We start from the raw sequence: 27,988 nt of genomic DNA, 5'->3' as shown, positions 1-27,988 counted from the left end.
CTTTAAGAAATCACAACTGCTTTATTTCTCTGCTTTCAATAAGTTTGTTTTTATCTTTTAAATCAAGGGTGAGTAATGACCAAAATTCCTGACAGAATGACCATCAGGCAGGATAAACAGAGTGCTGGATCAAATGTAGAAAGCACTTGTCCTCAGACAAAAATTAAATATGCATTTCAAACATACAAAGAGCAAAAAAAAAATTAAAAAAAATAAAACATTGGGGTCACATTTTGGTGCAGATACAATGAGATGTAAAGATTTGCTGCAGAACGGAAGAAGAGGTTAAAACACTCAGAGGCCAACAGACCTATCACCGGGTGAACGCAGTCCATTCAGAGAAACACAGATCTTTTTTTTTGTTTTGTTTTTTAACAATATAGCCTTTATGGTGCCACAATATTGAAAATGAAATGTTGGGGAGAAGCCGTTCTGACAAGGCTCAATTGTACAGTTACACACAAACCAGTGAAACACTGCCGTAAAGACTGACACGTCGTAGTGTCATGGAGCCTTATAGTAACATGGAACCAGTTTGGACACAATGATGGCGACTTTCAAAGGAGTCATTAACTACAAACAGCAGAAGAAGGAAAAAAACAGGATGTATTCAACTTTTTCACATTTTAAAATCAAACACTTTAAAAATCTCTCCGTCGTGCTCCAAAAAAAAGAAGCAAAAGATGCTCTAATTTAAATAAGCAACATTCCACATCCTGTTTGTGACGACTAGCCTGAAAGCAGAACTTCCTTTGGACCCTGGCTGTGATTAAAATGAACGTGACAAATAATCCAAGAATGCTTAATATTAAGAGGATTTTCCGTGATTTTTTTTAAGCAACACCATCTTTAAAAAGTAAATAAAATGAAGCTTTAAGGACAGAAAACAGAACCGCTGTAGAGCCTGAAAGTGATGCCTTCTTTGTGGCGCTCCAGTCCTGCAGGTCCGCTCCTCACATGCAGGCGCCGTGTCAAAGCTTGCGATGGAAGCAACATGATTGAGAAATATTCAGCTTTTAATGTTGAATTTACAAGTCAAAACTAAACGGACACAAATAAATCAGGGAGTGGCTTTTCACAAATATTTTTTTTTACAGAAATCAGCGGGTCTAAGATGTTCTTGGACTTGTACCACTTTTTTTTTTTCTCCGTGTTGATCAAAATAAATCCTTTACCAGTGATTTGAATGGGTGGTCATGATGTTAACCTTTATTTACCAGAAAGAAAAAAACAAAAAAACAATGAAAATGACACAAGTGCCCCCACTGCATTCTGATTGGTCAGAAAAGAAAAGGTGTTGCTTCTCGCCGCGTCAGGTGTCATGCCTGGTCTTGAAGGCTACAGTCCATTTACAGAGTTAATATTTAGTTTGGCAAAAAGAATATGAAAAATGAACCATCCAAGTTTATTTCCCCTCCCCCCCAACCACACACACACACACACACACACACACACACAAACGAGTAACAGAAACAAAACTTAACCCCCCCGAGAATGTGACTAAGAATAAATTAACGAGGAAGAGATCTGTTTAAAAGACTGTCTGTATGTATGCATATATATTTGTTATATATTTATATATCTCTATATGGGGTGTGAAATAAAAGTGTCCAGTTCTGCCAGCTCAAAGAGTAATTCATTATGATGACTGCATGTGTATGTCCGCTGCCTCGGTGCTTCGGGGGGAGGGGGTTCGGGGCGGGGGGCCTCACCGACCACGGGGCTGTGCGTCAGCGGGCTCGCTTGGTGGGGAGGACTTGGAGGCCCTAAGGTCCTTTGTTATGCCTTGCCCTCTTCGACTTTCACAGCCTGGGGTTTGATGGCTCCAGTTCGTGCTGGTCTGGCCTGACCCGTGGAGGGTAGGGGCTCTTGGATTTTGCTGGTCATGCCCCCGGCTGGGGACTTGCCCTCCCCCACTACCTTGCACATGTCTCGCAATGTCTTACTCTGCAAAAAAAAAAAAGAAGAAGAAGAAGAAGAAGAGTATACTTACTAAAATCCAGGTATTTAAAGTGTGTATTTAGTTACAATTGCTCAAATATTTTCTTTAGTAGAAACCTTTGAGTTTGGTGAATTTAAGGTTTTTAGGTCATTTAGGAACATTTTCAAAAGCACAACAGTTTCAAAGTTGCACAATGGGAACAATAATTTCATTTTATTCATGGGTAAACAGGTTAAAATTGTGGTTACATCAGGTGCGGTCGAGACTGGTAGCTTCAACATCTTAAAGCTCTTTTGAGCGTACATCACAGGCCGTCGATACTGCAGGACATCTTTAAATGAAGGTGAAGCTTATTTTGAAAATCAAGTGGCTTTGGTCTTCCTGTGGATGATGCCTCATCAGCTCAGTTCCAATTTCAGAAATTGTAGCACAGCAGCGCACTTGTGCCGTTTCTGGGAAACTTCTGAGTAATTTCACATGATGCCTACTTCCACGTCTCCAGCACGTGTTAGCATCAATAAATAAAGTAACAGTAGAAGATGTTCACTTATGTTTTCCGAAAGATGCTTAACACCAGGATTTCAATAGCAAAAGTACAAATCAAACAATTGTATAATAGTATCCCAGGAGAAAAATATTTAAAATATGATTTACAGCCAACCAGGTCACATAATCACAGGATTCGGTTGCTCAGGGCAACTTGAGTGATCCAGAAGAGTTCCTGCTCATCCAAGCAGCTTCTTCAGTTCCAACAGCTTATGAGGAATTCAGGTTCTTTGTGTGTTACTACATCAGAGACGTGGCACAGAGATTTACGGTCTACTCTGGCACCATCCAGCTGATGTGCTGGATGGTGCCAGAGTCCACCAGGCTCCAAAATAAGGGTCTTTTACCAGCTGTGACCGCTGCCTGACCCGCCTCGCAAAGACGTGCCACAGCACAGACCCCAGACTCCAGAACAAGAATGTGGTGCTGTGAGGGCAAGTCATGATGAAATTCATGGCTAACCGTACATATTAGCCGCATTTGAGCACTGATGATACAAAGAGTTTGTGAGTGGAGCCAGGCACGGTGAGCAACCAGCCGCCTGTGGCTCCATCGGTCTAGTTGGTGTGCTGAGCCAGTCCCAAACAAACAGATGTCATGACAGCAGATGCAAAGGATCCAACAATAATCAGAATGGTTGGGCTTAAGTCCTGTTACTTGGTGGGGTTCTTGGAGGTGAAGTTTACTGTTCAGGTTGGGTGTGAAAGTAACCATCTCCGGGCCAAGAAGTCCAAATAGGATTGTAAATGTGAGACCCCCCCCTCCTCTGTTGGGAGAAGATGCTTCCTTAACTGTCCTCTCTGTCTAGAGCAGAGGTGCTCATTACGTCATTACATCACAGGCCATCAAAGATAAACAAACAGATTTAAAAAAATATATTTTACTGTCAGTGAATCATCCTCCCCGTGAAATGCGTCACTTGATTGACATGCAGAACAGCCAATCAAATATCCTCTGACACATACATTACTGTGTTTAACTACACTGAGCACACTTTGGTCTTTCTTTCTGTCTTCTTCCGGCTCACAGCGGCAGAAGCTTGTAAGTGCACTCGACGCTTAAAGTGCCAAAAAGTGCCATTAAACGTACTGTTTTCTTCAGGAACTTCAATTTTCACGAAATTCTCCATTGTTGTCCTACGTGGGTCGGAACATTGGGATTTCACGCCGGCGGGAGTCGTGGCAGTGACTCAGGTCGATAGTCATATAGAACTTAAAAGACGTCTTCATTTAGATTTTTTTTTTTAAACCTAACACTCAGAACCTAATACTCAGACCGCTTATTTCTTTTGTTTTTTAAACTTATTTTTAAACTTTCCCGTTTACTGCTTGCCGACCGTAGTTGTCAGCACCGGGGGATCACCCCAGGGACGAGCCTGGTTCCGACCCGCTCCTGGTTCAGACCTGCTCACAAAAATACAACAGCTGGTCGACAGACGAGCCGGAGAGGTTCTGCATGATGAGGCTCAGAAGAATCTCTAACCAGAAAACGTCCTGGTCCAGCAACACAGAGACACACAGAGACATCTTGGCCCAGAAGACGAGGGTTCACACCCACCACATACCAAGAATACACCAGTAACAAATACCCCCACCTCCAAGACCCCACCAAGAAACATTTAGTTATTTAACAAACACAAAAATAACTTGCTGTTAGAATTGAAAAAGCTGCTCTTTGCAAGCATCCATCAAGTCAAATGCAAACAGAAAGAACATGAAGCAGTTTTTAAATTAGTGAAAATAAAATGGATTAAATGAATTACCTACTTTTACAGAGGGTGGCTCACCTTCATGCCATCCTCTGCCCCTTTGACTGGGGGCTCAGGGACTGAAGCGGGGGTGGAGTGGGGATGATCACGGCCGGGGTTGGGGTAGGGGGGGGAGCGAATGACAACAGGCTTGTTGACTGGCATGACGGGCCTTTGAATGGGGTTAGGGAAAGGGCCAGTGGTGGGGGGCCGCATGTGCATCACCATGCTGCCCTGGGAAGGCGGGACCTGTTAAAGGAGCAGAAAAATACAAATGTTTAGCCAGCTAATGTTGAATTTCTGAGTTCATTTTGAAGATCCAGTTTTGATGTTAAATATATTCTTACTGTTAATATATTACAGATAACAGTTACTAGGGCTGTGGGCCGTTAGGTGGTTCTTACTATTCGTTAAATGATGTTTGAGGGCGCGTCTTTATACTGGACATAAAAAAATTAAAACTTACTCAAACACCATCATCTATGTTTTAATTTGAAACAGCAGATCAGAAACAACAAAACATCAAAAACACAAAGATTTGTGAAAAAAAAATAATTAAATGCTGAGTTTAAACTAAATTTTGAAATTAGCAGTAAACAAAACATAAACATCAATGTTGTTTTGTATAATTTCACAACAAATCCTGAAACTGTTCCCCACACTTTTTCCATCCTCAGAGTTTCCTAACAGTTCCAGTAGATAAAGCAACATGAAAACATGTCGATTGTTGCTTTTTCCCCCACGCATTTTAAGTGCGTTTAAGACTTATTCTTGCTGCTGCTTGCACGTATTTAAAGTTAAAGCCTCGTAGGCGTGTGACATTTATTCTCCGCAGGTGACCCATCCCCTGGGGGAGCGTTGAGCTGCAGTCACAGCCGCCTACGAGAACCATGTGGTTGGGGTTAATATGCCGCCGCGCGTAACGGTAATCTTCCTCTGGGTCAGTGCGGCCCAGAAAAAAGTTCAGCACTGGCTGCATGCAAATATACACTTTCTAAAAAGCAAAATAAGGAACTCCTTAATGTGGTCCGAGGAGGGGGCTGTCAGGTCTCCTCCCCTAAATATTTCCCTGCTTTCAAGCCCGATCAATGCCACGCCCCCAAGAGTCATATAAGCTACTGCGATTGGTTGGTTCATCAGCTCCGCGCACAACACTTAAAAAGTGTCATTTAAAAAAAGCTGGGGGGACGCACAAACATTAAACTTTCATATTACGGCAGGGGCCGTAAAAAAATCATCTTGGTTGCCGCAAATAGCACGCGAGTTTGAGACCCCTGATCAGGACCGACAACAGTGGTTCCAACAGACATGTTTTATAAACGGACTTTCTTCATCTTTGCTGGAAATGCCAAAATTGTGTGTTTCTGGTACGGCTTCTCCACCGTGTTTGCAGACAGTCATGATGTCACATAACTGTCCACAAGATTTTTGTAACATTTTTAATTTCATATTCTTTATGTTTTATTCAAATTGTCAATTATATTTAAAACCAAAATAATTTTTCCAGAGCTTATCTTAATAAACTGAGTTTCCTTCTCATCTATTTCATCTACAAGAAACACTTGATAGTTTTATTTAGTTCCTCTTACAGTGGCGCATAGGGCTGGGTATCACCAATTATTTATAGAATCGATTCGATTCACCAGAGCCTGGATCGATTCACTTTTTTTTTTTTTTTAAATAGAAGTTGAATTATGGCAAACTGTAACAGTGTCATATAAAAAAGTCAAGTGTTTGACCCAAGCATAGAAATGATCTAAAAGAGGTAAAAATGTTAACATATGTTTTGGATATATCTACCTGCTGAGCAAAATGTGTAGGCAGAGGGCCTACATGGCCCCCAGGACCAGAGGGCTTACTGCTCGGGCTTGCAGACCCAGGCCTGAAAAGTAGGAAAAATTTGGGATATGATTAATTTTTGAATTCCTGATGACAGTACGGATTGCTTTGACGCAGACTCACCTGTAGGAGCTTCCAGACAAACCTGGGGAATGACTGGCCTTGTCAGAGAACTGAAAGCCTTTCATTTCCATCTGAGAGCTCTGTGACAAACACATGTTGGTCATTTTTCTCCACGACTGGGGGAGAAAACAAAAAGCAGAGACTTTGGTTTTCCCATCAAAGACGGTTGCAATAAGACAGACTCACCTCTCTACTGCCAGTCAGAACGGCCGGCTGGGAGCCAGGCGGTAACATTCGGCGAGGCGCTCCCACCGACAGGCTCTGTCCTTGTTGCAGCTGGATGGACTGTGGCAGGATGAGATGTTGCTGAGCTGAGCCATAACGCAGCTGAGAGCCGGGCAGCGGCATGGTCACCTGATGGAAGCCAAAATTAAAGACTATTAATGATTATTTTTTTCTATAAATCTCTTGTTCTAAAGCGATGGGAAAATATGTACAGAAAATGCCTCAAAACAATCACAAAAAAGTGTTTCACCTGAATGAGCTGAGAGTCCATTAACTGAGAAGAACCCATACCAGGTCCTTGATTCATCTGACCATCATACACCAGCTGCTGGCTGCCATTCAACGGCTGGTAGTGAGAGCCTGACTGCGGTTTCACCATGTCTGAGGGCTGCATGCCAGGGAAAGCCGAGTAAGGGCCCTTGATAGGGCCCCCACCAGACAGCACCATGGGGTTGGGCTGTGAAAGGTTGGGGTGCATGTAAACCTGGGACCTTAAAGGAGCAAGACAGAGTATTAGGGTGAGTGGAGAAAACTACAAACTGGTTTTCATGTACAGAAGTTGTAATTTGAAGGCTGGAGGAAGTTCCTGTTACCTGAAAGGGGGGATGGAGTTGAACATCTCCTGGGACTGGGAGACGGGAAGACCTCCCCGAAGCCCCAACTGTGCCTGAGCCTGAAGAGAGGTGTGTAATGAGATGGGAATCTGCTGGGCTGTCGGACCCTGAAAAGAGAAGAGCACAAACAGTGAAGCCATCTGGTGCAGCAAACAACTCTAAGCATGTCTGTTTTTAGTTTCTACCTGTGCGTAGGTCTGCTGCTGGGTCATGGTAGGAGGCACAAGGCGTGGCTGACTTTGGAAAACATGACCGTCCAGGTAGAGTGGGGGAATTGGATTACCTACAAAGAGGAAAGTTAGTTCTGTTCATGATATTAAACCTTTATTGAAGAGAGAAAACAGGAATATTTTAACTAAAGGCGCTTTACTTTGCAGGAAAACAGCTCATGACCTTTTATTAACGTTTATTCAAAAGTGTTTCCTTCTGGTGCATTTCCAGTACCAGTGAGGTAGAGAAAGTGTGAAATACATTGAAAACTGATTACTAGCATTCTGTTGCGTTCACACCAAACAGGATACATGCGCCATTTTCTTCTGCCTCTGTTGAGACATGTTTCAAATTGACAGTGCAACACTTAAAAACGCAAATTTTTAAGCATTATCTCCGCGTCATATGGAAGACTAATTCAGAGATACTTCAGTCTCTCTGTGACCCAGTTTGACAACTTGCTGTCTCGCATTAGTCAGAGGAAGGGAAAAATACAAATAAAATTAGAAAAAAAAATTAGAAAAAATGTTTCCACATTCAAAACAGGAAAATTATAGTTCAGGAGGAAGAAAAAACTGCAACGATGAACTTCTCCTCAGCGTTTGTTTTGGACTCCACCACTGATTACATCAACAATGCAACACGAGCCAAAGCGGAGTTCCCGATTCGTTGACATGACACAAATTCTCCTCCAAAAATGGAGACATTTATTCAAGCTGCCGCCCACTGCCGCCATGGCCAATCAAAACGCACCACAGGACGTCTGTAAATTGACTCAACATTGAAACTGCATTTGGTGTGAACGCAGCTTTAAAAAAGTACTGTACTGATCAAGTTATCAAACATGGAAATGTTCTTCAGCAGTATTTAGACAAAGTAATAAGGATTTAATTTATAGTCCCTATCAAGTCTCTTTACAGATAAAACCACCAAACAATGAAGGTCAATATAAAAACTGTTAAATATTATGAGTTTAGATTTAAGTACTGGGAGAAAGTCAATAATCCTGATATTTTGGGCGAGTGAGTTCCAAAGTTTGGGAGGAGACTTGAGAATGCAGATCTGGAACGTGTGCACAATGTTCATTTGTGTATTCCTTTTTTTTTTTTATGAGCAGGTCGTCGCCAAAAGGTCTAAATAAAAGCTCTCTTTCTAAAACCTTTGCATTACGAATGCAGAAACACCAACAGCCTGTTATTGCGTCTCTACCAGATGTTTAAAAGTATTTGAACAAGGATGAGTGACAATCAAATATTAGTTTTAACTATAACTTTAAAGAATTGACTTGGACTTGAAGAACAGGAGCTGTAAGCATCTCCGTCCTTTAGTGGAAATGTGGCTCATACTGAAAGACGACAGAGAAAATGAAACAGCAGAGACTGAGTTTTTACCCTGCATGGACATGGAAGGTGCCACAGACGCAACTGGCATTGGGGGCATTGAAACCCCTCCAAAAGTACTGTAGCTGACACCACTGGATGAACCCACGCTGCAAGCAGGCTGAGCCCCCGAAGCGCCCCCGCCAGGAGAGCCCTGCTCTGGCAGGGACTGGGAATTTTCCCAGGCTTTGCGTGCCGATTCCATCTGAAAAGTAAATAACATTAATAGGCAAGGCAAGGCAAGTTTATTTGTATAGCACAATTCGTACACAAAGTAATTCAAGGTGCTTCACAAAACAGAAAAATGCATTAAAATCACAATACACCATAGAAATAATCAACGTAAAATTTACTTTAAAAGAAAAGAGAAAAAAAATTTGAAAATTGATTTAAAAATAAAGGAAGGAAAGGAAAGGAAAGTGCAGATAGGACCTTTCAGTCATATACACGGCTAAACAGAAATGTTTTAAGTCTAGATTTGAACATGAACACAGAAGAGGCCTGTCTTACGACTTCAGGGAGGCTGTTCCAGATTTTAGCTGCACAATATTGAAACGCTGATTCCCCTTGTTTAGTTCTGACTCTGGGCATCAACAGGAGGCCGGCCCCTGAGGTCCTTAGAGTACGAGATGGTTCATATGGCACTAACATGTCAGAGATGTACTTTGGTGCTTAATAATCTATTCCTCTACAGCACATGTGTCAAACTCAAGGCCCTGGACAAAATGTGGCCCTCCATGTCATCTGATGTGGCCCGCGAGAGCATAAAAGTTTTTAATTTCTTAAAAAAAAAAAAATTGGTGTGTATTTATTCATATCTAGGAGGAATCGGATTAAAATATCGGATTGGGCAACTATACATTAGAACTTAAACACTGTCCAGACAGAATCAAATTTAAAAGGATTTATGCTAGAGTAACAAGCAAACATGTTTTTTTATGCAAATGCAATTGTCACTTAAAAAATGTTTTTGTTCAAAGTAAAAAAGCAAAAAAGATTGCCAAAAAAAGGAATTAGCTACATATATGATAAACTAAATATTATAGTTAACAATATGGAGTAACACAATTTTGCAATGAAAAATAAAGGAAAAAGGGAATTGTGATCACATATCAGACATATGTGTGAATGCATTTCATTACCTTGAGAGTAAGGTCGGCGGTGGGATAGGAAATGCTGTTGAGGTTAATGCCGGGCTGCAGATGGTTGGAGCGCAGAATGGGTAGACTTTGATTCAAAGACGTCTGGGAAAAAAAGAGAAATCATTGAGTTGCATAGAAAGACCTTTTCAAAATAAAATAAACATAGAACAAAACAGCTTTTTCATCCATATAATTTTGACTTATTATCGGTTTTAACTGTTTGCAATATCCCACAGTAGTAAGGCAACTCACATTGGTGGTAAGAGCGTCCTGGAGCTTGTTAACAGGGTTGGATACAGGCACCGGGGTCGATCCTGGTGGGAGACTGAAATCGGAGTCCTTGGCGCTGACGCCAAACTCAATAGGGGGCACAGGCAGGACAGCGTCCACATGGAGATCCACACCGTTGACCGGTGTAATGGGGCCGCCTTCCAGCCTGTCAACACCCTCAGAGCCTTTTCTGTGCTTCAGGGAGCGTTCGTTTCCAATGGGCCCAGGTTTGTGCTGTTCTTTGTTTTGTTCTGGGCCGGCATCAGAGTCCTGGGGAAGTGGATATAATAAACCTTAGGCCACATTTTAGATAAATAAATAAATACGCAAACCCACACATATATATATATATATATATGCTTTGTGGGGCACATCTTTCCACCAACAGCATCACACTACCTCAGAGTTGGGTTCACTTCCTGTGTAAGAAACCTGTTTGGTCCAGGAGTCCCCCCCTGAAGACTGCACTGACAGAGCTGCATTATGAAAAAGGGTCAGTTTTAAAAATAATATTTATGTCATTTGATCAAACGGAACACAATATTTCAATGTTTGCAGGAAACAGGTAGTGGCAGGACCTGAGCTGTTGCTCTCCCAAATTTCAGTTCCCAGATTGTTGGAGGAAATCGCTTCTTCTGGTTGCTCGATGCTCAGGCTTCCTTGCTTTTTAGCAAAACGGGGAGGAATCTTGGATGCCATTGTCCGGTTTTTAACTGGCACCTGACACAGATGTAGATAAAAGTTAGTACATTGTTTTACCCCCCAACTTTATTATTTTTTGTCACTTTTTTATGTGGTGGTTTGCCTTTGTCACTTTTCTGATTGACAATTTGAGTGAAACACAACCTCTAGTAAACATATGTTTTACCCAAATACAGGAGGATTAATGGTGGGAATTTAAAAACAAACTAACAGTAATAACAAAACATATATGGTAACTGCTTGGAATTTAGATTAAATTAAAATTTTGTTTCAAATTTTTTCTAATCTTTTTTACTTCATTTATAAATTGAAGAAAAACTAACAAACAAAAGAAATGTTTCTGATACACATCAGGACCTTTCAAAATGAATGAAGAGGAGCAGAAAGAAGAATAAATCCTCAGATCTGCTTTCTCTTTAACACAAGACATTGTAGCACTATACTTAAAGTTGTTTCAATCTGAATGTTACATCATTGAATTCTTGATTCTTGAATTTGATGCTGTAAAATTCGATTAATTATTCCAATACTGAAATATTTTACTACTCAACTCAGTACAACAAATGGGAGAGATCATGAGCTTGATAAGTTGTAAACTATATTTTTTGATTTTTAATCATTGATTTTTAATAATTGTTATAATAATTAAGATAGATTGTGAATCTCAAAGCAGACACATTTTTAATGTTTCATGATTCTGAATCATCCAGAATAATCTTTTTATAAACAAACAAAAGCAGAAAAAAATAAAGACTTATTTTGTTACTTAAATATTTATTTTAATAAACAGTTATACATATGTTTTTGTTCTTAAAATATATACTTTTTCTTTTTTACTTACAGCCGCTCCTTGTTCTTTTCTCCTCCTTTCATCCTCTTGGGGGCGTCTTTGCTTTTTGGACAAAGCATCCTGGTATCCATCCGGACTAGAACTGGCTGCCCCGCTCTCCCCGTTGACTGGAAATCAGGATTAAAGTCAGGTGAAAAGAAAATCTGTATCCAATCCACCTGTGCAGACTAAATAACAAATGCTATATTTATGGTATAGCTTTGCTTCATGTAAAAATAAATGAACTCACTTAAGCTAATGTCATATGGGGAGATAGATTCATCAATGTCAGTCTTTACAGGTCCTGGTTTCAGCTCCTTATCAATTTTTTTCCCCGTCGATTCACAGGTCTCCTTGTCTTCTGAAGATGGATCTGTGCTATAAAAAGGTCCGCAGTCATCTTGACTCCTGCTGAGGAAAGACGCATTTATTATTAAAATCACAAAAAGAAAGGCAACACCAATATATGACAAAATGCAGGAGAACATAATCACCTTTTTGAAATCCCCCCATTCTGCCAACTGTCACTCCTGCCAGACAAAGAAATGGGAAGATTCTCTGAAGTGCGAACCATCTTGCTGGCCTCCAACAGGGATGGCTCCCCCTTCCTGTTCTGCCGCTCCACCAATGGCCTCTGGCTGGAGAAGCTTCTCTTTGAAAGTTCCCTCTTCTCACCAGAGCCAGGCTCGCTGTGACCCGAGTCGGAGGGAACGTCTCCGTGAACGTCTCCGTGAACCTGGGAGCTCGCGGCTCCGCCTCGCTTCTCTCTCCACTCACTGAAATCGCTGTTGTCCGAGCCCGTTTCCCACTCCTCCGTCTGACCTTGCTGCCCAGAGCGCCCAGGATAATGACCGCTCGGCCAGCTGTCCTCTGCGGTGCCTTTGGAGTGACTCGGCCAGGGTTTGACCAATTCTCCGTTTACATACTCATTGCTGGTCCACTGGTTGGACCCCGGCTCACGTTCTTGGCGTAGACGGCGGAAGCGGGGAGGTTTGTCTTGGCGTGGAGGACGCCGTCTTCTCAACATCTGCCTATCGGGGTTATCCCCCTCAAAGTAGCATTCCCCTTCTCGGTCTTCGTTGCTGTTTTCTAAGAAAGAGCCCGAAAACTTGGGAGTATACTTTAGAGTGTCGCGCTCTGCTGGAGGTCTGGATGAATACGTTGCTTCAGGACCATAACCATTTTCTTGCACAGAAGCCGGGTTACCGCTAAACTGGGGCCCTCGACCCCGCCATGTAGAAATATCCCTGGATCCTCCAAAGCTTCGACTGTAGCTGCCAGTACCATTCAACCTGGGGGGCAGGACACGACCTCCATAACCCCTGCTGGTCTTGGTCTTTTCTCTGGAGTCTAAAGCGGTCTGATCATCTGTGTACACCTTGTTGGATCTCCAAGACTCTCGGTCAGCCTTACGGGCTTCTGCTGCATCAGCATTTCCCTCTCCATTCTCAGAGCCCTTCTGGCGGCGTCTTTTGGGAAGTTCTTCGTACTCTGACGCTTCGCTCAACGTCTCGCTGACGTTTCGCCGGCGTGGTTTGCCCCTCTGAAAATCCTCCACTTTTACAAAGTCCCTGGACAAAGCCCGCCCTCTTCCTGGTCGCTGAGTGGCACTCGTGTTACTGTTATTGTACATTCCTCTAAGGTTCTCTCCACTTCGACCACCGCGGGTTCCACCTCGGGAGCTGAACTCTCTGAAGCCTCGACCACGGCCTCTCCCTGCTCCCCTGACAGCACCAAAGGCTTGTTCTTCATCGATGAATATCCAGTTATTCCGCCGAGGCGCCTGGCATTCTCTGCTTTCCAGCCCATCTTTAGGTAGGTGGCTTTTCCCGCTAGCCCAGTGGTTCTCCTTGGAGAAGGCGTTACTGTTGATGCTCAGATGACGATCTATTTTACCAGGAGCTGGTGACAGACACCGTTTGTCTTCAGGGTGCTTCTCAACGACAGGTGAAGCCGAGCGCCTGCTGACAGAAGGCTGATTATCTTTCTTCAGGTCATGAACGTTAGTGAGGACTTCTTTGTCCAGGCGGTAGGGGACAGGCTTCTCCTCCGGTTCAGGTTTCGGCTTTTCATTCTCCTTGTCTTCGACTTTAAGAGCTTTGAGAACTGGTTTCTTGATGGGTCCGGTTCTGCGAGTCAGGGTGCGCCCACTTGTCTCACAAGGCTGGCTGGCACTGCTGCTGGAGCTGGAACTAGCCTCGGACCAGTGGCTTTGGGCGCTGTTGAAAAGCCCATCTTGTTTCTGGCTAGCTTCCCTTTTCCAGTTGTCTGCGGGTCCATCAAAGCCTTCGGCGTGAGACTCAAGCCCCTCTTTCAGATAGCTGTCCCTAGAGTCTTGTTTTGTGTATTCATTTTCTGAGAAACTCTGACAGAGGCTCTTGGAGCTGCTGAGCAGGCCTTGGTCACCATGTTGATGCTCCTTATCTGAGGCTCGGCTCTGATAGGCGTAATGATGGAGGTCGTCATGGGAGCGAGCCAAAGACTCCTTTGTCACATCCTCATAGGAGTCCAAATGAGAAGCGACTCTGCAGTGACGGAGGAAAAAAACTCTCCTAACACGTGTTCATCGTTGCAAAATTCAGAACAAATTGAATTTAGACATTTTTTCCTCAGAACAACAAACCTTTCACCAGATTTTCCACCATCTGATGTTTCCTGCTGTCTCTGGTAGGGTGGAGTGAAGCTGCGTAAAGGGTAGTCTTGGTTCCACGCTGGGTAAGGCTCAGTAGAGGAAGTTCGGCTCTCTTGGTGTAAGTTGGAATGGCAACCTTCATCTGAACTGGGGCTGTTCAGGTGGTCTTGAAGGGTAGCAGCTTTAACTCCTGATCGAAACAACAGCAGACAAACCGTAAATCCACCCATAAATCTGCCACAGGAAAACCTCAGAAGAACGATGTGATGTGCTGCCTGACCAATGTGAGTTATCATGTTACCAGAGTGAACAGATCCAGAGTAATAGTCCACAGGAGATCGCCCTTGGGCCATACGGGGATCCATGAAGGGTGGCATCATCATCCACCGAGGGTCAAACCCAAGGACAGACGGGGGATAATATCCTCGCTGGGCGTGATTTGGGCCAGATGAAGGATGAGCGGACTGTTGCCAATGTGGCATTTTCATCACCTGTTCCTACACAGAACACGAAAAACAATACCGAGAGGTTTTAGTGTGAATTCAGGCGACACTGAATCAAAGTATGAAGTTTATTTCTTTGATTATAGTGTAGATGAAGCACATCATTGGTCAATTTCTACCTGCTGGTGGTGCTGTTTCTGAAAACGGGGTGGAATTGGTTTGGACGACTGGCGTCCACTGTAGTCTCCAGTGGGAGAGGAAAGCTCCTGGCCATCATCCTCACTGGCAGGTTGGTTGGGGAAGCCAGGCTCTTCTTGGTAACTACGAGTGGGAGAACTTCCTCGAAGACTCTCACTTCCCTCTGAAAATAATTAGATTAGATTAGATTAGATTAAATGGGTGTGTGATTGTGGCCAAGAGACAGACTGGCGACCTGTCCAGGGTGTCCCCAGCCATCGCCCACAAGTTCCCGGGATAGGCTCTTGCAGCCCATGACCCCGAAAGGGAAAAAATGGTTTACAAGATGAATGTTTTAAATGCCAAAAGAATATTAAATATCTAGACCAGGGGTCGGGAACCTATGGCTCGCGAGCCATATATGGCTCTTTTGATGGTCACATGTGGCTCGCAGACAAATCTTTAATTTTACTTTTTTTCATTAGACCAGTCCTTTTCGGGCGCGATGCGATGCCAGAGGCGCGCAGTAGTAGCGGTGCTTGGAGAAAAAACTATCAGTTTACTATTATCTATAATTTCACAGAGTTTGTACCACCCGGAAACCTGTGAATTGCCGTGCCTAAAACTGCGCGCTCTCGTCTCTGAGAAAGAGCGCGCAGTTGCGGGGACGGGAGTGTGAGGAAGAAAGCAGAGGGTGGGGGTGAGGGGTTGTGGGGACAGGCTGCAGGTGAATCGCGCAGGGATTGTAAAAACGTAAAACCCGCTGCCCGTCACTCACTGCGGCGTGTGAGTGTGTGTTTGGCTCCGTATCTGCATGTGAGCAGTCTTTGTCACATCTACAGAACATTCAGACCTAAGATCACGTTTAAAGTCTCAACGCCTGCATGAAGCAGAAACTCACCACCTATCAACCAGACTAGACCATCAGCAAAACTACCACGAAAAATACTCATCATTTATTAGCAACAGCATAACAATGTTATTAAAAAGGATCCACAGACTTATTGTACTTTAAAAATGTTGAAATTAAATCAAATGCACACATTCACTTGTATATTTAGTTTTAAAAATATTGTCGCGGACTGAGTTTAACTTGGCTGTTGGGCCGCGTTAAAAGTTCTGGGGTTCATTGAAGGCATCAAGCAGAGATCTGATTGGCTCTCAGTTCTGTCGCTCAGCCTGTTGTTAGGTAATTTGGACCAATGGGGTTCAGCTATGGGCCGAATAAGGAAAATGGGAGGGCTGCAGCGGGAGCAGGTGAATATAAAGTTGGGAGAAGCGCTCTCTCTCGTCTCGGCAGGAGAGATTCAGGAGTTGATGAATTAGTTGTATGGCGTTTGTTGCGGTCTACAGTAACCAGAATAAAGAACTTTAAAAGAGGTTAAGTCTCCGTGCATCAGTGTGGGAAAGAGACACAACATTATTGTATGGCTCTTTCGAAATTACATTTAAAAATATTTGGCGTTTATGGCTCTCTCGGCCAAAAAGGTTCCCGACCCCTGATCTAGACTATCCAACTAGGTAAAAGAATTGAACTGTATTATATCACCACAAAGTTAGTTGAATCTTTTAAGGATCGATTAGTGGACTATGTATCGAGATGCATATCAAATCATGTTAGAGGGAAAGATCCACAACCCTATTTAATGTATCGGCTCTGCTGCAATGTTTGTTATATTTTTGTAGGAAGCAAATGTCAAAGTAAACGTAACCATCACTGTTTTTCTTTTTTGTTTTTTTACCTTTTGAGCTGTACTGCCAGTAGTCACTGTGGCTTTTAATCTGCTCTTTGCTTGGGGACAGAGGGACTCTTTTGCCTTCTGTGTCTTTTGGACCATCCTCAGTCCTTGACATCTGCTTTTCAGTCTTTCCGAACTTCTCATCCAACTTTTTGAGTTTTTCAGCACACGCAGCCAACCGCTCCTCCCGGGCGCGTCGCTCTTCCTCCTCCCTTCTCCTGCGGGCTCTCTCGACAGCTTCGGATAGTTCCGGCGAAACGTATTTAGCCCTCGCTGGCGGCTGATTCTGAGACGGGCGATGATGCTCACCTTGGTCGTTCGATGGGTCGCTGTAGTTTTTCTGCTGAGCCTAAAATTAAAACAGTTCAAACGTTACTTTTTTTGATGGATTTTATTTTGTTCAACAGAAAAGATAGACTGGGCTATTTTATGGTATCTCCACATGTGACACATAATCACACTTTTATAATTAAGGTTGCGTTCACAATGCACAAGGATCTGTTTCCTGATATAATCCACTTTGTCCTGGTGAGTGTGAAAGCTCAACTGAACACCGAAGGTCCTTGAGGGTCTTGTGTAAACGTGAAGCAAGTACCAGCCCATAAAGCAGAAGAGGCAGGATTCACAAGAAAGTTAGAAAACATTTAAGAAGGTAAATGTGGTGAAGTGAGGCAAAAGTTTTCTTTTTTGTGCTTTTACCATCATCTTATCTAAGCTAAACTGTTTTGCAGGTGAGCAATGTTAGGAAGGGCAAGATTTTCCAGGAATACTTGGTATAGTTCTGAGAACGCCATGTTTGAAAGTAAACCAATTCAGACTAAGATTTAAAGTTTACTGTTTGCTGCCCATTAAAACCAAGTCAACAAGCCACCATGACTTAAATGGTCAAAAGAATATTTGTAAAACTCGTTACCTGACTGTCAACAGAATGATATCTGTTGCTGGACTTTCTGGAAAGCTCCTGGCTGTGATGTTGGTAGGAATAACTCTCTTCAAGCCCCTCCTGTTGGTATGACGCTTCTCCTGAACCTAAAGAGAATCGCGTTTCTCTTCCCTTTTCCCAATCATTCCTGAAAAATGGATTTCTGTCAGAATTATTCACACAATAAACTAACAAAGAATACAAACAACAAACATAATCTTCGTCTTTTTGCTTCTCCTTTATTCCAACTCTCTATTCTTCTCTATATATCATCCCATCCTCTGCTGCATCCTCACTCGCACCAACCCTCATGTCCTCCTTCACTACCTCCATAAACCACCTCTTTCCTGGTAGCTTCAACCTCAGCATCCTCACTGTATCTCTTCCCAACCTGCTTCCCTGCATTAGTCTCCAAAACATCTAACAAGAGCTGTTCCTCTGATTGATTCATTCCTGATCCTATTCATCCTCGTCACTCCCAAAGAGAACCTCAACATCTTCATCTCTGCTTCCTCTAGCTCTGCTCTCCGTCTCTTCCTCAATCTTTAAACCAACAACATGGCTGCTCTCATCACAGAGTTCTACACCTTTCCTGTCATTTTTGCTGATACTCTCCTGACACGAATCATAACTGAAACCTTCCTCCACCCATTCTAACCTGCTTGCATATATCTCTTCACCTTTTCCCGCATGCTCTGTTGCTCTGGACAGTTGACCTAAAGTCCTCATCCACCTTTTTCACCTCTGCTCCCCGTAACCTCACTGCTCTACTCAAGTTCCTCTCATTTACACACAAATAATCTCAAATACAAAAAACAAGACATCTTACCAAATCTTTTTATCACTTGAAGAGTGGTCTTCTTCATCATCACTAAACTTGAGCTTTTCACTATAATCAACTTCTTCGTGAAGTCCTACAAAAGAGAAAGAAAAAACAATCAGAAGAAAACTGACATTTTTGGAGCATTTTAAGTTTTTTCAATAGTTAAAGCATAATTGTTCACAAAATATTTTAGTTCTTTGAATAAAAAAGAAAACAAGTTCTAATTTGAAACTGACCAGCCCATCCATCCTCAAAGTCATTATCCAGATCATCCAGATCCTTCAGATCCTCTGGGTTAATGATGGCTGGGCGTGATGGCCTTTCACCGGGTCTGCGGATGGGCTGAGAAGAGACTCTAGAGAGTGGAGCGCGAACAAAACGACTCTCTTTTCTCGCTTCCCCACTGCACATGGAGACAGAATGAGAAGACAAAAAAAAAAAGCTAAATGTAAAATTTGTGAATTTACAACTGTTGAAGTTCTTATGAAAAGACTTACTTTAGGAGTTCAGGTTTGGCATAAGTCTGCCTGAAAGCGGGTTTACTGTCAAATCGGACCGGGGGTACTGAAGTGGTGGGAACATGTTCTGTACCTGAAGTCTCCCGAGTCTCTTTGGAGCACATCTGAAAGCAGCAGAATAATAACATTAGAGGTTTCATGAGGTTCTTTTCCAGCTTTTGTGTGACCCTGACGGCTGCATTCCAGAAATACGTACAAATGCGGGTAACATGTCATGGTAGACAGCGGTTGAGGTGTGGTGAAGTTGGTACTGCAGAGCAGTAGGGACGGTTGTTCTGCGCACAGGCTGGGCGGGTCGGAGGGAAAGGTCCTTTGGGTCGGGGCCCGGTGGCTGAGCCGTCACTGCAGCAGATGAGGCGGAGGCGGTGCCGGTGGCAGTGGGGGGGTGAGATGAGGCTGGGGGAGTCCCAGTCTCACCGATGGCAGTAAGTTTACCCTCAGGATCTGCTGGCAGCCCGAGGGTCAAGGAAGAGGGCTGAAGGTTCCTGCCACCACCTTCCCTCCAGCTCGTCACATCTTGTAGTTCAAAAGGAAATGTCATTTTAGAGTCACATCCCCAGCATGTTGCCCAACGTTGGACATGAAGCTTTTCTTTAGACCGGGGGTCCCCAAATCCAGGCCCCGAGTGCCGGTGTCCCGCTGGTTTTCCAGAAAACCTGCCTTATTTGCTGCTGATTACCTGGATCAGGTGTGTTTAGCCAATAAAGAGCTTCAATGGCAGGTTGGTTGGAAAACATGTCAAGCCCTCGAGGCCTGGATTTGGGGACCCCTGCTTTAGACCCAACTATAGATCACAGGAGCGAGAACTGAACATACTCTGGGGGCGGAGGCTTGGTCCGGGCCCATACGACGGATCGAAGCCGCTTCTTTCCTTGCCAGCCCTGTCCTGTTCTCCAGCCGCCTTCAGTGTGGGAAATTCCTCGTGAGAGAAGGGCTGAAGTCGGTTTGAGGCCCTTAAACCTGTTTTAGAAAAAGAGTTTCATGTTTATGCACAGAAAAGAAACAACAGAGCTGCGGCACAGGACACCAGGACGTCAAATTAGCCTCTGGGAGGATCACATGAAAAAGCAGAAATCAGTTTAAAAAATATTGTATTCAGGTTTCCCACGTTTCGTGTTTAATCAAATTAATAGAAGTAACTAAATGTAAACAGGCTAGAAGGTAGACTTATTTTCAAACATATTAAATAATATTGTTAATATGCATGTTAACTGGCCCATACCATACCAATGAGCAACTTTCAATTGATGTTTCTGTAAATGTTTCAAACATCTTAAATTATTCTGCAATTAAAAAATACAAAGTAAGTGTTGGACAAATCCTTTCTCCTGCCAGGAGATGGAGTAAGAATAAATATCCTATCATTTCAAAAACAAGTTTTTCAGTTACAATATGTGAATTTAAAAAGCCCCAAACTTTTTTTATTTTATTAAAAACAGTTTGATTGAAACTTGAATTTATTCATGTTTTGTAAAAGTCACAACATAAATGAGAAACTTTTGAAACAACTGCGCAGACCTGACTGACTCAGTTAGACATGTTAGAGCTAAATTATTTACAAATGAAAACAATTTTCACCAACTGTTTTTCACTAAACCCACTGGGGGGGGGGCAGGGGTTGACATAGCCCAGAGATTTGCACTGGCCCTGTAGTTTTTGGAAGTTACTGGCTCTGCCTGAAAGTTACTGTCCCGACACAGGCGCACAACGCGACCCGCCGCCACAGGCGGCACCCAAGCGACGGACGCCGCAACTTTAGGACATGCCCCCCCCGGAAAATTTTAATATGGTGCAAGTTGGTGCATACTGGTGACATCTAGCACTTATTTATACACTTTTTAATTACTGAAAATATTCCATACCAAACTTAAATCTGCTTTAGTCCGTTTCAGATTTTTTGAAGAGAGCACTGCAGTGTAGTAGGTAACACTAGTTAAGAAGTTTTCATGCTGCTTCTAATCACTGCTATTTCACATTTGTTCCTAATCAATAGTTAAGAAGTTTTATTTACTTTTTTGCTCTGACTGCCTTGAGGTTCTGCTTTTTGTTACTGGTGCAAAGTTACATTTACTTTTTAGATCCTTAATTACTGTTATGTTGTTCGAATTTGCAGAGTTACTTGTTTAAAGTTGCAAAGTTACATTTACTTTTTAGTTACTTTAGTTACTTAATTAAATTAAATAATTGAAAAATTAAATAAAATTAAATTACTGAGATCATTCAGCTAACTAGAAATACTTACTGCTTACAGTGTTGTAAAGAAAAACAAAATTAAGTACTTTGACATTATACTGCATTTGAGTCTGAGGTTCAGGTATTTGGAGTTGCCTTTTATTCTTTGACCTTCAGCTATAAGCTTAATCCATACAGTTTCATCTTCAATGCATTCATTAAATATCTTGCTGTCCATACTACTAATTCCACACATTACTCCATCGTGGTGCGCACGCATCTCCGCAACAGCAAACAGTGTTACACTGTTTGCTGTTGCGGAGCGTGCGCACCACGTGACCAAAACAATCATGGCGGACGTGAAACTTTCAAAGCGATGAAGATGAGGTAAATCTACACGTTTTCGCAAAATATACTTTATTGAAAAAGGTGAAAAATATATTAACCGTTAGATATTTTAGTGGCCCGAGCGAACAAGTAAAAAAATAAAGTCTTGTGGTCAGTACTGCTCGAGAAACAGGACCGGGCCAGCGGACAAATGGCTATGTCGAGCCCTGGGGGGAAACGTTGATAAATTATTATGAGCCAACTCACCATCGTGCTCGCCTGCCTTTCCATTTAGCTGGGCCCATTGCTTTGGTCCACCTGTGTTTGGGTTCTGTGGAAAGAGTCTCCAGTCAAACGGCTTGATGCTTTAACAAGAGTGAGTTGCTCTTTGACACCACCATGTCAACAAATAACCTTTTGTCCTATTTTCTTAAGCTAAAACTTATCTTTAGTGTGTATTTTCCCCCCCTTTTTCTGTGCAAAAGCTTTGGTTGCTCATTACAACAGCAAAGATTACACAACATTTTCTGATCAAGATAAAGACAAAGAAAGCGGATTATAAATCTGTGCATACACACCTCCTGGTTGGCTACTGGTAAGGGCTTCTGAAGATTGGAGACAGATTTCTGTGAAGCCTGCTGTGGCTGCAACTCCTGCTGCTGTGACGCTGATGCAATAGAACTGAAAAGAACAAACAAACTGTTACACAAAGGAAAATGCAAAAACACTTTTCAATCCTAAAACTTTTTCCTAGAAAAAAAGAAAAGTACAAACCTTTACACAGATCTCAATTTTATCATGTCCACCACATTTCAGCATTTGCTTAATCTCAACATTGAGCAAAAATCATCAGCATCACAATTTAAAAAGAGACAATAGCAACAACGTTTATGCTACCTTCACACCAAACGCAATTTGTGCATCATGGGCATCCAGTTTTAACGTTAAAGACCCACTTCAATAAAAAAAAAATTGTTCCATCCAGTTTTAACGTTAAAGACGGTCTCTTGTGGCATTTTTCTGATGAAAAAGAAAATTAAGCTTAAAATTGCATTTCTGAGTATTTCTTTGTTCAAATTGTTTTGAATCTGCTCAAAAATGCAGTTTGAAAAAGAGGGCAGTTGTAATGTAAAAAAATGGGGCAGGAGACAAGCTCCCTGCTCTGCAAGGGTGGGCGAAGGGGAGTGGGGGTCGCTCCCGCCAACGTTCCCGACCACAACTCAGAGTGAATTTCTAATAACCTAACTCACTGCAGAAACTATGTCCTAGGAAACGACATTGTTTTTTTTTTTATTTTGGCTAAAAATGGGATAATCAAAATTAAAATACCACAGAGAACACTTCTGAAATAGCCTAAAAGATTATTAGGGTGGGTCTTAAAGTCTATGTACTGTCAGAAACTCAGCCGCGCAGCTGAACAGGGCATCAAAAATTCTGCCGTACGTCAAAATTTTCAGCGTGCTGCAATTGCTTCCAGAGTTCAAAATCTAAACTTTGGCAAAGCTTCACAACGCATCAACCAATCAGAAACTCAGATATGGCAGTGATTTATTGACGATGTGAAAAGCGGGCTGGAATCCAAAACCAATCTGAAGGACAGCAGGTCTGCATTTTACTTGCTACTGTTCAGCACATACGTCTACAAACATGGTTGTGGCACTTTTGTAAAGCTTGTCAAAAGAAAACAACATCTATGTGTTCCACAATGTAGCAATGACACTATTAAAAACTTTTAATGGTAGCTCATCTCAAACACACAACACAAATCTGCGTCACATTTATGACAACAGTTTTGGACAAGCGTCTAGCAGCAAATTTGATGTGCATCAAAACAGATGTGGCAGATATTAATTAATGGCGTTGAGTGCAAACACAGCATTAGTCCTACCTCTTTTGATCGGGTTGTTCCTGCTTGTTCGCCCATCCTGAACCGTCTTTGGGCACTATAATCACGTTGGGGTCGTTTCCTTTGTTTTCAGACTTCAAGCTCGGCAGATGAGCGGGTGGGGGCATGCGGCGGGCTGCTGCCACTTTACCAAGACTTTGCAAGCCATGTCGCGTAACTGCTGATAAAACACACAGGGTCATGGGGAGGAAAGCTTGAAAATGCACTAAAACAGTAAGTGCTGAATAATTGAAATTACACAGAAAACATCAATAATACCTGTATTTTTCTGAGTTTCTATTGATTTCCCCCTGTACTTGTCAAATAGGCTGATTGAGGAATACTTGCTTTTCCCATCCTTGGACTTGGTTATTTGCCCCAAACGATCGGACATTGCGATGTAATGTCATTGAGTATGAAAATTTTTTTCTGCGCCTCTCCCCAGTGCCTTCAGATTCTACAAACAGAAGAAATTCCCAAAGTAAGCAAAGACACACCAAGAAAACCATATAAAACATTCATATGCAAAAAGAAGGTCAAAGTGACTGCACTGGCGATTAACATGACTGACAAAGAACAAAAAGTAGTTTTATCTAGTTTACTTCTTCATTAAAGGAGGTGAAGTTTTAAAGTTTACTAAAAACTAGATTCACTGAAATCAGGCAACCTGGCACCATTTTCAAACGTGGCATGGTCACCAAACAGGCAGGGAATGCTTGGTCTGCTTGGAATTAAATGCCAGTGTAAGTACAGTGAAATTGTGTTGTGAGAAAATGACAAAGAAAATTCTGGTTTCAACTGCGATTCTATAAGCAAAACAGAGAATGTGAGACGATTACAATAGCGACTTCCAAATAAAGCAACAGAGGCATCTATCTGGTAGGTAGCCAAAGCGTTTGCTTTTAAACTTGTGGCTACACCCCAAAAATCTGAGAGATTCTGAATTCTGGCCGATTAGAAAGGACAAGCAAAAAATTTTAAACAGCATGTTGTCAAGAAAATTATGGTCAAATAATTAAACTGAGAAAAGTGAATACACAGCCACTGAACTGCATCAGCATGTGTGCTTCCTCGGAAGTTATTGGAGCTGAAAAGTGAATTTAAACGGATTGAGTGTCTTTTTTTTCCCAATCCAGAACTTCAAATGATAAGCTGTAGGTGTAACCTTTGTGCTATCCTAGGCACTTTAACGTTGGGAGTTAGGTCATCTAGACCTACTAGACAGTGAGCTGAACCTTTTTTTTTTCCCAATGATTTGTGATCTTCACTGGTTTCCATGGATTATATGAAATCTTTCCACCTTTATCATGGTAGGGAGAACCTGTCAATGTAAGGGTGGGGTCATCTAAGATAGCATGAGGGTTAAGACTATTGCAGTTTTTTTAATAACCATATGCATTACAAAGAACACTGATTTGACAGAAACGATTATAAAAGTAAATTAGACAGGTGTAATTACATTCCAAATAAATGTATATTCAGCTACTGTGAGTGGCTCTGACTTCTTTAGATATAACTTCCTCCACAACAACAAATTATTTTGGTCTGTGTGGTTGTCAAATTGTGAATCTAGATTTTAAGGGGTTTATTTGTTCAGCTACCAGAGTTCACCAAATTTTTTTATTTTATTTTTTTTAAACAGAAAGCCACAACAATACTACATCAACAACATCTTGAATAAAATTCCAATGCATCTGATGTGAAGGGCTCATCCTGAAAGAGTAAGTATGGTCCAAATTAACATACAAAAAAAAAAAAAACAAGAGAAGTAAACACCAGGAATGCCATTCAGCTCCACAGCGGTAAACAAGATTTACAGTAAAAAATAAAAAAGTGAAAGCTTGTTCTTCTATTTTTCCGACTGCTCTGTATTTGACATGAACACCAAATCCATGGAGTTAGAACCCTCATCTTAACCTATATCACTGATGTCCACATTTAAAACACCAGGGCTAAAGTTTTACATTTTACATTTTTTGCAGAACTCACAATCTTTTTTTTTTTAAAGGTACATTTTCTGCATCATGCATAAATCCCAAAATACCATTCAAGACAAGAAAAAAACCACAATTAATCCAGAATATTTAAAAACCCCATTCAGTAAAAAAAAGGAGAAAAAACATTAGCTATTTTGTGATGGAAAGGTTTACTTTGAAATCTAAATCTACGTGAGCTTTTCTGGCATTTACATTTAAATGGCTTATTCTAATAGTACACAATCACCGTTTCCTTGTTTTGGTTTGGCATGTACTCATGTATATATGGAGGTAAATTGTGTATTTCAAATGTCCAAAAAGAGGCCATAAAGTGTTGCAATTTTAGCAACACAAAGGTATGCATGCCTGTTTCTAGAGGAATGCAAAAACATATATATTTGTACAATTTTCCCGTAATGTATGTTGTTGTTTTTTTAAGAATACTGTGAATAGGACATGACAATACTAGTGGGTTTTTTTTTTCTACAATAAAATGATGTACACTATTTTTTAACACGAGCTAACGGGTGGACAGCGAGCCAGCTACGTGTGTCAATATTAACCATAGTTTTCGTGTTCGTTTCACCAAAACACAAACTATACCTATAGTGTGAAATTAAAAACTAAACCAATAACGACATTTTTTTTCCCGCTAGCAAAATTGATGCGTTTTTGGCCTCTTCTTCTTGTTCAGCACATCATGAAGCTAGCTTAATCGCTAAATAGCAATGACATAAAATGGTTAGCTGCTAACAAATATATCTGGGGGGGGGGGTGTTGCTATAATTTGTCGATAGTTTTCAAACTATATTGCATAAATATATTTTTAAAAACAAACCCTTTGGAAGACGACGGCTTTTAAGATACTAGTCATAGTTAAGGTCTACGCTAGCAGCAGCTTTTATGCTAACAGTGCTGACCAAAAATCACCGCGTTAACTTACAAGCAAAGACCGTAAATCTCCTGCAGATGCTTTTATGTATATGTTGGTGTTTTTAGAAACTAAATAATGAGAGCGATTTGCTCTGTGTGTTTTTTAAGCGGCTTAGTTGAACTAACCAAATTCTGTAATTTAGCATGAGCTAACAACAAGCAGGCTGTGAAGTTCTACTTTGCAAAGCTACTCCCTGGCCAGAATTATGCTGTCGTATTTATTTATCACATTAAGCAATAAACAGGTGTTGTTTTTAAAGCCTAATAAATCATCTATGTCCATGCCATCATTTCCAACCTTGCTTAGTTTACTAAACGGTCTGGGGACAGAGACGGGAATGTAGGACAAGGCGATTAAAAATGGCTGCTGACAAGAACAAAGCAACAATAAAACTGGGAAGCAGAGAGAATCCGGAAAAAAGAACAATATTTTAACCAGCTTCGCATTTGCAACTCACCAGATTCAAAAAACTATATTTCTTCTTATCAGCAGGTGCGATATTAGTCCACAAAATGCTGTATATTCAGAGGATGGATGGCGATTGCAAAGCCCAATCTCCATAGGTTGGACCGAGCGCTGTGTTGTTGCTGGGGTCTTACCCGGCCTGAGAATGAACTAGCCACGCCCATTTCAACCGATTGACAGGATAGCGTCAATTTAAAGCCGCGAGCCAAACTTTATTAAATAATACAGATCTTTCTTTTTTAAGGGTTTTTGTGAATTTTAGAAGAATAATCCCAGTTATACAAATAAAATTAAACAAATAATCGTTTTTAAAATTCATTTTTTGATCTTCACAATTTTTTTTTTTTTATTTAATACTGTTTTCCCTACAGCCCAAATAGCAATAATATAGACTATCAAGCTTATGTAAATCATTTTTTTATGAAAGTTATAAATTTGATAGACAAAATAAAATGGTAAAAAAAAAACTTGGCATACCTATATAATATTCTGATGAACTAAAAATAAAATTATGAGCTAAAATGAGTTTTTATTGAACGGTTTCTGTGACAATCATGTAAACTAATTATTCTGTTTTCAGCCTCTCTGACCATATTCTGTTCTATTCTGAAATCTTCAGAATATCCCATTGATATTCTACCAGAATCCTTTTGACATAAACACTTAATACTTAATTGAAGTCTTTGAATCAGATGTGTTTCTGCATGTTAAGTAGATTCCTCTGTATTCTTGACGCGGTTCAGATTTATTTAGCAACAGCACCCCCTTGAGGCCTCAGCTGGATGTGAACATGTCAGAGAAAAAAGGTGACAGCTTGTTTTCTTCCTGAGGTCATGATCATGGTCATGCATATATATCAGCTGCAAGGCCAAAGACAGGAGAGGACAAAACACAAATGGTACTTTTAGTGTGGTTTTCCGGCCAGGTTTCAATCCACTTGATGTTTTACTTGTCGTTTTAGGCCACGGCATTGGCTAATTCCTCTGCTCCACACCAAGCTAAACCGAAAAAACAAATATAAAAGTATCCATCCATGGCCTTGCCATCTGCTTCAGACACAAACAAAGAGGGTTGCTTAATCCCATAATAGTAATGCAGCTTTTTTTTTTTTTACATTTTTCATAAATTTTTCTAGATTTTATTATGTGTTTTTGTCGCATGAACCCCGCAAAAATGATCAGGAAAGTGAATGGAGCCACTTATTTTTCAGAATGTTGATACAAAATAAAATGATGCACATCTTAAAACCTGTTTTTATAAATGCCCTGCTGCATAATTTCAATAAACATATGCAGATGCAAGTAGAGGCAATAATAATTTTTCATTGTTAGATGATTTATATTTCTCCGTAAAACAACGGTGGTCTGAAGTTATTTATCAGTTTTGTAATAAACTATCATTTTATGA

At 41.4% G+C, this 27,988-nt stretch overlaps 1 protein-coding gene across 7 annotated transcripts; it reads right to left on the bottom strand.

Moving 5' to 3' along the window:
- Position 1: 1 nt before the first annotated feature.
- Positions 2-26,730, bottom strand: prrc2b (proline rich coiled-coil 2B). Of its 7 annotated transcripts, XM_023961061.1 has the most exons (32): positions 26,574-26,730; positions 23,486-23,663; positions 23,210-23,387; positions 21,900-22,002; positions 21,589-21,652; positions 19,639-19,782; positions 19,019-19,338; positions 18,802-18,926; positions 18,541-18,707; positions 18,311-18,395; positions 17,473-17,629; positions 16,869-16,908; positions 16,563-16,796; positions 14,823-15,004; positions 14,502-14,697; positions 14,192-14,390; positions 12,063-14,093; positions 11,819-11,979; positions 11,581-11,696; positions 10,616-10,757; positions 10,437-10,513; positions 10,020-10,307; positions 9,768-9,869; positions 8,638-8,830; positions 7,222-7,319; positions 7,016-7,143; positions 6,673-6,913; positions 6,384-6,551; positions 6,198-6,313; positions 6,036-6,117; positions 4,275-4,484; positions 2-1,947 (listed from the first exon to the last, which is right to left on the bottom strand). In XM_023961061.1, the coding sequence occupies exons 2-32, from the start codon at positions 23,598-23,600 to the stop codon at positions 1,780-1,782; spliced, it is 6,630 nt and encodes a 2,209-aa protein (XP_023816829.1). In that variant the 5' UTR covers positions 23,601-23,663; positions 26,574-26,730; the 3' UTR covers positions 2-1,779. The 7 variants fall into 7 exon arrangements, with proteins under 7 accessions (XP_023816829.1, XP_023816831.1, XP_023816830.1 ...); XM_023961063.1 differs by having other exon boundaries at positions 4,251-4,484; positions 16,563-16,908; XM_023961062.1 differs by having other exon boundaries at positions 4,255-4,484; positions 16,563-16,908.
- Between the last annotated feature and the right edge of the window lie 1,258 nt (positions 26,731-27,988).

The sequence above is a fragment of the Oryzias latipes genome, chromosome 12 (genome assembly GCF_002234675.1).
Source record: "Oryzias latipes chromosome 12, ASM223467v1".
NCBI lineage: Eukaryota > Metazoa > Chordata > Actinopteri > Beloniformes > Adrianichthyidae > Oryzias > Oryzias latipes.
The sequence above is the reverse complement of the archived record's forward strand: the minus strand, read 5'-3'. Positions and strand labels throughout refer to the sequence as shown.

Excerpts from the sequence above, each read along its gene's own strand:
- prrc2b (XM_023961057.1), bottom strand. The coding sequence starts at position 23,600 with ATGTCCGATCGTTTGGGGCAAATAACCAAGTCCAAGGATGGGAAAAGC. Across the intron at positions 16,909-17,472 it reads ATCATTCTGTTGACAGTCAG|GCTCAGCAGAAAAACTACAG; the intron begins GTAACGAGTTTT and ends TTTTAATTTTAG. Across the intron at positions 15,005-16,562 it reads CTGGCAGTACAGCTCAAAAG|AGGGAAGTGAGAGTCTTCGA; the intron begins GTAAAAAAACAA and ends AATTATTTTCAG.